A 10,938-nucleotide genomic window follows, 5' to 3' on the forward strand; every position below is an offset into this window, starting at 1 on the left:
GAACTACAAGAGGAGGAGGAAGAGATGGTGCTTTTTGGGTCAGTAAGGGAAGATATGGGACCAAGTTGATGTACTTGAGAAAGGGTGGAATTTAAGGACAAAGATGGAAGGGAAATATGGGAGAAATAATGGTGGAAGAGGAGGGCAGTTTAAAGTTGAATAGCATGAAGTGAAAGGGAAAATTTGAAGACATCAATAAGATAGTTAAATAATGTCCTGAGTTCAAAAATCTGTTTCAAGCATCCCATTCTCTTTCTACCTTACACTTCCCAGGGTCCTAACAGAATTATTTGACCTAATGGAGAAATTCAGCCCACAAATCAAATACTCTTTCATTCTCCATCTCTACCCTCATGTTCTCATCTCCTTTTTACGCAGGACAAATTTAATTATGCATGCTTATAATCACCATTTTGTCCCTCCTTCCAGTCATCAGTACCCTTGTTTCTCTCTCCCTGAAATATACCTGCCTGGAAAAGCCCTAACCTTGCTGGAAGCTTATTCTTTAAATGTTCCTCCTCTATGGGGAATAATTCTGTCATTGGCCTGTGTGGAGTTGCCAATAGTAGTGCAAAGTATGGGGGAAAATACCACAAAGTTATATAGTATGAGTTAAGGGCTGATACCCTTGTAAGAGTGTTTCAAAACAAGGCACACAGCCTTCCCATTTCTTCAGAATTCCACAGAGAGAAATCCCTTTTTTGGGAGGAATCCTGGGCATGTCTTGGGTTTTGTTCTAAGGGAGGGGCCCCTTCCCCCAATGCTCTTCCTTCGTATAGAGCTTGGTGAAAGCAACTTTATCAGGAAAGGGACACACAGACTTGGGGAATCAAGTGTCCTAGAAGTCATGCCAACCATATACAGGAGCTGTCTGGGAAGGCCAGCAGCCCTCTGCTTTAGGAGGCAGCTGGGGACCTCACGTTCCTTTGGACGTCCCCCAGCCATGGGAAGGATGCCACTGTTCCCACAGGAATCTGAACTTGAGCATTTTCCATCCAACTGGGGGAATATCTAGGGTCATTTGTGGACAAGCTGCTCCTTTATAACAACCTATCCCCAAACTCTGAGTGTTCATTAGGTATATCTGGAATAGGAAGAGGGAGATGTTGTTCTTTAGAGTTTAAATAAATTGCATTTTCATACTCCCTAAGAATGAGCCAGATTGTCATCAACTCCCCCCACCCCCATTTATTACAATATGTCCTACAAAGACCTGGAGAAAGTTTCACCAGCTGTGACCCTCCATCTGTCCTCTGATGTTCAAGTTGAAAAAGGAGAAGAGTGTATTGATCCTCCTTATCCCACTTTTTGCAGATTCTTTGGTGCATGAGGGTCCAGCTAAGGCAGAGGTCACTTACTGCTCACTTCACGGGTCCCTGCCATTGGTATTCATGTCTGCAGCAAACACTGGTTTGACGCACTCTTACAAAAGCCACCAGCAGGGGTCACAGAGAGCAAGTCCTTCCTTTGCTATTTTTGCCCCAAACCCTAGACCCAAAGGAAGAAGGGATTATATTTAGTCAAAGAAGCCAAACTGGCAACCCCCCTGGGGGCAGTAGTAGCAGCGGAATGGGCCCCAGCCCCAGCTGCCCTTTATCTGAATGGACCTCCAATAAGGAAAGACAGGTGCTTGGGGACCACAGGAGGCATAGGGCAGGCAAGCTGATCTTTTGAAGTCTTATTGGGGAGACAACAGGGGGAGGAAAATTAAATGCCTGGACCTCTAAAGGGAATGGGATTACCTCGTCCTGGGAGCTCCCCCTCACCCCATTTCCTTGGCTTGACTTTCACCTCCACATGGCTCTGTGCAGACCCCAGCACCAATGGTGTTTTGTGCCCAGACCACCGTGCTCTTTCCTCTGACACTTTCCTCCCATGCCGGCAGCTTTCCCAGGGAAATCTTTCCATTCCTAAGAAGGCCCTGACATTTGTATTATCTTCAAACCCCACAAAACCTGGATCTGCTCTAGGTTTCTCACAAATTTCCAGAGAATTTGTCCAGAACCAGTAATTCACAAATTCCCAATTATTCTGTAAGGTGACTCCAAGTGGATTCAGAATCTCTAGGAAGTCTCTGATTTCATACACCAGCTTATGATAGGAGTAGGCATGTTTCGCCTCTTAACAAGTGAGTCTTTTATTCCTAGGTCTCTCATTCCTTTGGGGCTGCTTTCTGGGGCAAAGGACAGGCTTGCTTTCTCTGGCCCTTGCTAGTGGCTTTTGTAAGACTGTATCAAACCAATGCTTGCTGCAGACCTGAGCTCTAGTCTCTGTAACTCTGGCTGTGGAAGGAAGCCTTTTGTTTGAGCTTACAAGTTTTTTTATTTTTAAAATATGATTTCAGATATGTTGAGGGTTGGCGGTCCTCTTTTCCTTTTCTATTTTCTTATAAGAAATCTCAGAGAAAAAAATTCAGGCAAAACACCAATGTTTTGTGAGCGGATAACACTGAAAAGGATGCCACTTACTAGAACAAGGAAGGGTAGTTCAATTGAAAGAGCTGGTTGGATAGCTGATTGGATTCAGTTGTGATTAGACTGGGGATGATGGAATTGGGGTACAGCTGATTTGATTAGAATTTTGAAGAGACATAAATCCTGATCAGCAGTTTGTTTCATTTGGCGAGGTTCTCTTGAGAAGAGAGAGTATATGTTTTCTTGAGAGAAAATAATCGCTAATTTTATCCTAAACAACCACCAGAGGAGATCTCACTGAAAAGATCATATTTAAGCTCAGCCTTGAAGGGGTAGGGGAGCTGCCTATGTGTAAAGAGCGTCAGGTAGGAGGAGGAGTGCAGGCTTTTCTGAGACCCAGCCAGGAATAGGAGAAAGCCCGGGCGGCCCAGATCATGCAGGGACGTTCAGAACATTTGGAGGATTCTAAGTAGGACAGAGTCAGTATGTCCAAAGTTTAAGGTGAAAGCACATTATTTGTAGAGGGGAAAAACTAGGAAATTATAAGAAAGGACCACTTGATATGCTAATGAGAGAGTTTGCTGATGTATCTGTTTTTCTACCTTAAACAAGAGAATGTTTCTCTTGTTTCACTGCTAAGGACACTTGCTATTTGTTTTTACATTGAAACACTTTATCTTACTGTAGAAATTTTTCTGAATGGTTTTCAAGTAAAGAGTTTTCAAATCATGAATGAATGTTCAATTTTATGAAATCATTTTTTGGTACCTATGAGATGATGTTATTTTTCATTTCCTTCATTAATATTCTGATTATATCATTAGATCTTGTGATGCTGAATCATCCTTGCATTCCTGAGATACAGTCTATTAGATCATGATGTATTATTCTTTTAGCATTTTGCTTTATTGGTTAGGTAATATTCTATTTAGCTCTAGAAAATTGTCGTCTTATCTGTTTAAAATGTTGATGTCAGATGCTCATAAGATTCTCTTGAGATTTAGAAAAATTCTCTACTATATTACTAGATCTGTGCGCTGTTTAATTCCTAGTATTGTTTATTTCTACTTTCTAGCCTTTCTTATCAGTTATGTCATGATTTGTTGCATTTCTTAGTCTCTTCAAATGACATTTTTGGCCATCGTCCTTCTATTTTGTATGTATTATTTTTCATTAATTTCATCTTTATTCTTTCTTATTTCTTTACTCCTCCTCCTTCCATTTCCTAGCTTCTTCAATCAAATGTTTAGTTCATTTGTTTTCATTCTTCCATTTTCTTTTAATACAGTGAAATATGTCTCTTAGTCTTCAGTGCTTCTCACTCGAAACTATGCTTTTAAATAAACATATGGAAATTTTTGAAAATCATAACCGCCAGATGAATGATCACAATTAGCTATTCTGATGGCTGTGTAACCAGCACCCAGATTCCAAACAAAATATTAACGTTTCTTCAGAGAACCCCTGATGTTCCCACTCACAACCTCCCTTTCTCAAAGGTAATCACTGCTCTGACTTCTAACTTAGATTACTTTACCTCCTTCTTTATATATACTTATATAAAAAGATGAAATTTCATGTAAAATTGGAATAACGGATTTGATATTCTTTTAGGTCTGGATAATATTGCCCAGTATTATGTTTGCAAAATTATCCCTATACGTTCATGCAATTTGCAGTGCTCTATTGTATTCCATTGTAGGGACTGTACCACAATGTATGTCCATTCTACTGTTGATGGACATTTGGGTTGTCTCCAGTATTTGCTACTAGAAATAATATTGTTGTGAGCATTAATGGAGGTGACTTTCCATGCACAGCTATACAGATTACCTAGACATGTGGTAACAGTTGAATCATAGCACACGTGTATGTCCAGTCTTACACATGCAATAGTTCAATTTTAGTAGATACTGTCCAAATAGTTCCCCAAAGAATGATTTCCATTCTCTTTATGAGGGTATGAGAATTCCCATTGTCCTACATCAACACTACATCCTATATTGTCAATCTTATAAAATTTTAGCCTTTCTTTGAGTGTGAGATAATATCCCATGGTGGGATCCCATGGTATTTTACTTGTACCCCTGAGTAACATTCTCCAAACATTAATGTTCAAGCTTTTGTATTCTTTCTTCTAGGACTTGTTTTAAACACTGTCCTGGAGACACTGCATTTGGAAGACCGAACACCCAGGACTGGGTGAGTCAGGAGGCCTCAGAGAACAAACCCCAGTGCCAGCTGAGGAACACCACAGAGTTGCACGTTCAGCCTCCTGTATCAGCTTCTGCCCAGAGGGCAGTCTCCTGGGGAAGCAGCAGGCCCCAAAACATCATCTCATTTACACCACAGTCCACGGGTGGTTCCTGCTGACTCAAAGACACTCACACCAATTTTGGAACAATAGCATTTTCCACCATGCTCAACCATCCAGACCATACCTGAAGACTTGAGAGTTTGTTTGTTCTTCATAATGGAAGCCATGATGTCTCAGGCTAACTGTACCCAGAACCCAAGTTGTAGAATCATGACCTTCTACCCAACTGAAGAAGAGTTTAATGATTTTGAGAAATACATTATTTATATGGAATCTCAAGGTGCACACCGAGCAGGTGTGGCCAAGATAATCCCCCCCAAGGGCTGGGAAGCCAGGAAGACATACAATGACATCGGTGACATCCTAATCCCCAGTCCCCTCCAGCAGGACGTCTTGGGCAGGGCTGGTGTGTTCACTCAGTACTCCAAGAAGAAGAAGGCCATGACGGTTGGGGAGTATCGTGACCTGGCGAACAGTGCTAAATATCAGGCACCCCCACACTCAGATGTTGACGATTTGGAGTGAAAATTCTGGAAAACCCGGCTCTACAGTTCACCGATCTATGGCGCTGATGTCAACGGCTCCTTATTTGATGCAAACACCAAGCAGTGGAACCTCAGACACCTGGGAACCATTCAGGATCTGCTGGAGCAGGAGTGTGGGGTGGTCATCGAAGGCGTCAACACACCCTACCTGTACTTTGGTATGTGGAAGACCACGTTTGCGTGGCACACTGAGGACATGGACTTGTACAGTATCAACTATGTGCACTTCGGGGAGCCCAAAACGTGGTATGCAGTGCCCCCGGAGCATGGCTGGCGCCTGGAACACCTGGCCAAGGAGCTCTTCCCGGCCAGTGCCCACAGCTGCGGGGCCTTCATGCGGCACAAGGTGGCCCTCATGTCTCCCACTGTCCTCAGGGACAACAGGATCCCCTTCAGTCGCGTCACACAGCAGGCTGGTGAGTTCATAGTGACATTTCCGTACGGGTACCATGCTGGCTTCAACCACGGCTTCAACTGCGCGGAGGCCATCAACTTCGCCATGCCGCGCTGGATCGACTATGGCAAAGCGGCCTCTCAGTGCAGCTGCGGGGAGGCCAGGGTCAGCTTTCCCATTGATGTCTTCGTGCGCACCCTGCAGCCTGAGCGCTATGAGCTCTGGAAGCGCGGGCAGGACCGGGAGGCAGTGAACCATGTGGCTCCTGCGGCCGCGGGCAGCCAAGAGCTGGGCACCTGGAAGGAGTTGTGGGCGACCAGGAGAGCCGCACTGGGCCTCCGGGACCTGCCACCCCGCCGCTCACTGAGCCCTGCCAGGCAGGTGGCCGTGGGGCGAAGGGGCCACCGCCGTGCCCCTAGGCTGCCCGCATCTCGGCGCTGCGTGCGGGCGTCTGATCCTACCTCTGTGGCTCAGGGCGGGGATGCCGCTTGTCGGTCTCTGGAGCACGGCTCAGCCCTGCTGACAACCCAGGGCCCATCTGACCTGGGTCTCCACCCAACTGGCAGGCGTGGTCCTGGCCGTCGTCCTCGGGAGCAGGGGACTCATGACCTGACTGACCAGGCCCCGGCCAAGAGGCGCCTCTTGCTCAGCACAGCATTAGCAGCTCAGGATCCCGACGCTCAGGCCCTTTCTCCAGATGGACCCTCACTGGACAACCCTGCACCACCGAGCCCTGCGTCCCCGCATTCTGCTCAGGCTTCCGGGTGCTGCAGTGTCCCTGCACCCTAAGCCCGGGGGGATGTTTTGGTAGCCCGCTTCTCTTACACGTGGAGGCTCCCTAAGTGTGGGCACGTGTACACCTCAGAGCCTTCACAACGTGCGGTGCTGCCATGGGACCTGCTGAGTCCATATTACTGATGAAAACAGCTTATTCTTCCTCCCAGACACCACTATCTCTTTGGACACTGGATGCTTGTCTCTGCAAGTGGTGGTAGAGCAGCTTCTTCAAGCAACTCTATTCAAGCTCTATTTTACTTCATGTCAACACCCTCAATTTGGACCACTCTTCTCAATAAAAAATCCCCATATCCAGCTGTTACTTCATGTCTGATGAGTTTTTGCCATACTCAATCTTGGAAAAGCAACGGACATTCATAATGAAAATTATATAAAGATAGAATGACCTTTGTTCTTGCTGCCATGATCTTCCAGGCCTCATTTGTTCTTCTTTTCCCAATTTCAATAATTGTGACATTAGACTATTCATTTGGGATTGTTCTTCCTTCTTTAATTATGCCTGGGTTGCTATATACTTTCCTCTTAAGACTGCTTTTGCTGCATCTCACAGAAGTTGGGGCTTTGTGTTGTTGTTGTCATTTGTTTCCATATATTGCTTGATCTCTATTTTAATTTGGTCATTGATCCATTGATTATTTAGGAGCATGTTGTTAAGCCTCCATGTGTTTGCGAGCCTTTTTCCTTTCTTTGTACAATTTATTTCTAGTTTTATACCTTTGTGTTCTGAAAAGTTGGTTGGTAGGATTTCAGTCTTTTGAATTTACTGAGGCTCTTTTTGTGGCCTGGCATGTGGTCTATTCTGGAGAATGTTCCATGTGCACTTGAGAAGAATGAGTATCCTGTTGCTTTTGGATGTAGAGTTCTGTAGATATCTATTAGGTCCAGCTGTTCTAATGTGCTGTTCAGTGCCTCTGTGTCCTTACATATTTTCTGTTTTGTGGATCTGTTTTGTGGATCCTTTGGAGTGAGTGGTATGTTGAAGTCTCCTAAAATTGCCTCCTTTAATTCTGTTAGTATGTGTTTCATATATGCTGGTGCTCCTGTGTTGGGTGCATATATATTTATAATGGTTATATCCTCTTGTTGGACTGATTCCTTTATCGTTATGTAATGTCCTTCTTTATCTCTTGTAACTTTCTTTGTTTTGAAGTCTATTTTGTCTGATACTAGTACTGTAACACCTGTTTTTTTCTCCCCATTGTTTGCATGAAATATCTTTTTCCATCTCTTGAGTTTTAGTCTGTGCATGTCTTTGGGTTTGAGGTGAGTCTCTTGTAAGGAGCATATAGATGGGTCTTGCTTTTTTTATCCATTCTCTTACTCTGTGTCTTTTGATTGTGCATTCAGTCCATTTACATTTAGGGTGATCATTGAAAGATATGTAGTTATTGCCATTGTAGGCTTTAGTTTCGTGGTTAGCAAAGGTTCAAGGTTAGCTTCTTTAGTATCTTACTGTCTAACTTGACTTGCTTATTGAGCTATTATAAACACTGTCTGCTGATTCTTTATTTCTCCCTTCTTATTTCTCCTCCTCCATTCTTCATATGTTGGGTGTTTTGTTCTGTGCTCTTTTGTGTTTCCTTTGACTGCTTTTGTGGGTAGTTGATTTTATTTTTCGTGTTTAGTTAGTATTTGGTTGGTCTGCTTTCTTTTCTGTGATTTTATATTCTCTGGTGACATTTCTCTGGGAGCCTTAGGAGTGCTCCCATCTAGAGCAGTCCCTCTAAAATACCATGTAGAGGTGGTTTGTGGGAGGCAAACTCCCTCAATTTTGCTTGTCTGGGAATTGTTTAATCCCTCCTTCATATTTAAATGATAATCCTGCTGGATACAGTATTCTTGGTTCAAGACCCTTCGGTTTCATTGCATTAAATATATCATGCCATTCTCTTCTGGCCTGTAAGGTTTCTGTTGAGAAGTCTGATGATAGCCTGATGGGTTTCCTTTGTAGGTGACCTTTTCCCTCTGTCTAGCTGCCTTTAATACTCTGTCCTTGTCCATGATCTTTGCCATTTTAATTATTATGTGTTTTGGTGTTGTCCTCTTTGGGTCCCTTCTTTTGGGACTTCTGTGTGCTTCTGAGGTCTGAGCACCTATTTCCTCCCCCAGTTTGGGGAAGTTTTCAGCAATTATTTCTTCAAAGTCACTTTCTAGCCCTTTTTCTCTCTCTTCTTCTTCTTCTTGTACCCCTATAATGTGAATATTGTTCCATTTGTATTGGTCACACAGTTCTCTTAATATTCTTTCATTCCTGGAGATCCTTTTATCTCTCTCTGCATCAGTTTCTCTGTGTTCCTGTTCTCTGGTTTCTATTCCATTGATGGCCTCTTGCACCTCGCCCATTCTGCTTTTAAGTTCTTCCAGATATTGTTTTATTTCTGTGTTCTCCCTCCCAACTTTATCCATCAGCTCTTGCATTTTTCTCTGCAGCTCCATAAACATGGTTATGACCTTTATTTTGAATTCTTTTTCAGGAAGATTGGTTAAATCTATCTCCCCATGTTCCCTCTCAGGTGATGTCTGTGTGATCCTGGTCTGGATCAAATTCTTCTGCCTTTTCATGGGGATATAAGTAGTCATGAGCAGTTGACGCACATATTAGCTGGGAGAAGAAAGTCCTTTCCCGCTTGCTCTTCGCCTTCCTCTACTGCGAGAACAGCAACCCCTAGCGGCTTGTGCTGGGCAGCTGCGTGTCAATGGGTCTCTGAGTCGGCCTGGGCAGCTGTTGGGGGGAGGCTGTGCACAGCTGCTGTGGGCCTGGCTGGTCTCAGGCTGCTGTCCCGCTATGGCGGGGCTGCACCAGAGGGGGAACAGGCGGGAGGCTGTTTGTCACTATGAGGGGCCTCAGAGCTGCCCTTCGGCCCAGGGTGTTAGGGCACCTGGAGTTCCTTGGGATTCCCAGCTGCTGGGCTGAGTGTGCTGGGATGCTTCCATCCATCTTTGAGGCTCCTGTCCCTTTAAGACTTTCAAAAAGCACCCACTTTTCTTTTGTCCCAAGAGTGCCAGCTGTGGGAACCCGCTCCCAGGTTTTACGGTTCCATTTCCCTAGTATCCAGCACACCACACACTGTGCGCCTGCACATCCCAGTGCAGATGACCAGGATCAATAAGGGTATTTAGCAGTCCTGGGCTCCCACGCCTCCCCTGCTCCAACTCCTCTCCTCCTGCCGGGGAGCTGGTGTGGGGGGTGCGCTCAAGTCCCACCAGGCCGCGGCTGTCTTACCCTCTTCATGAGGCACTCGGTTTTCGCAGGTGTAGATGTAGCCTGGCTGTTGTATTATAGCTTCTGGTCTCTCTTTAAGAATAGTTGTATTTGTTGTATTTTCAAAAATGTATATAGTTTTGGGAGGAGATTTCTGCTGCCCTATTCATGCTGCCATCTTGGCTCGTCCCTCTTCTCAGCTAGTACTTTTATATTTTTAAATATTTTTCATGTCTATGCTCCTGATGGTTCCTTACAACATACCAGTGAAGTCAATGAAGATGTGTATTCTTGTCCTTGCTGGACAGGTGAGAGCAGGAAGCATAGAAGGGTTGAGTGTCTGCCAAGTCCTCCAGCCAGTTACCCACTAAGTCACCTGGTCAGTCACCCACTAAGTCAGCCATCCAGGCCACCCAGCCAAGTCACCCTGCCAAGTCACCTACTAAGTCACCCACTTAAGCCAATCAGCTAAGATACCCATTAAGCCACCCAGCTAAACCCTCAGCTAAGTCATCCACTAAGTCACCCACTAAGCAACCCAGATAATCCACCCAGCCAGTCACCCAGCTAAGCCACTCAGCTGAGTTACCCATTAAGCCACCCAGCTGAACCCCCCAACCAAGTATTTCACTGTCACCCCCTAAGCCACCCAGCGAAGGCCCCCAGCTGTCACTCAGCTGTCACCCAGCTGTGGAGCTGGCACTTGAGCCCAGCTCTTCCAGCCCAGTGCAGTGCTCCCCCTGCTCAAGTTCATATCACTGTCCTGGTATAAACAAGGACCCCCCCCAAGTCCTCTATTGAGTAGTGTCTGAAGGTCAGGAGGAGGTGCTATTTCTTTCCAGAACAAACAAATCGTAGTAGGAGGAATATGGGTCTCAAATCCAGGAAACCCGGGGTCTAGTTACCGGCCTGTTCCTGTTACTATGCGGCCCAACCCTTTGAATCCTTGGGTGTTACACATTTTTAAATTTTCCCCCACAAACTACTGTGAAAAGGTGGTGTGAAGCCCAGTTGCAAAGTAGTTTGCTCCAAGCCCCGACCCCGCATGTGTGAAAGCTGACACATGTCACGTCACCTCTCTGTGGCTGTCTTCATCTACACCAAGACCAGTGGTTCTAGGACTTCTGGGAGGACCTCAGGGCTCTAACTGCCAAGCCTCAGAGCATCTTGTTCCCCGGCTGGAAGCTGAGAGAAGTAACCCCCATGGGCAGGCAGCCTCCTGCTGCTGGTTGGAAGGACGCCGGTGAGGGAGTGAGGGGTGCAGGGAT

At 45.4% G+C, this 10,938-nt stretch overlaps 1 protein-coding gene across 1 annotated transcript; it reads left to right on the plus strand.

Annotated features, from left to right (window-relative positions):
• Positions 1-4,631: 4,631 nt before the first annotated feature.
• Positions 4,632-6,459, plus strand: LOC130680471 (lysine-specific demethylase 4D-like). The gene is given in 1 exon segment (XM_057491097.1): positions 4,632-6,459. A coding segment is annotated over 1 exon segment (1,572 nt). The 5' UTR covers positions 4,632-4,887.
• Positions 6,460-10,938: the final 4,479 nt, after the last annotated feature.

The sequence above is a fragment of the Manis pentadactyla genome, chromosome 13, assembly GCF_030020395.1.
Source record: "Manis pentadactyla isolate mManPen7 chromosome 13, mManPen7.hap1, whole genome shotgun sequence".
Lineage (NCBI taxonomy): Eukaryota > Metazoa > Chordata > Mammalia > Pholidota > Manidae > Manis > Manis pentadactyla.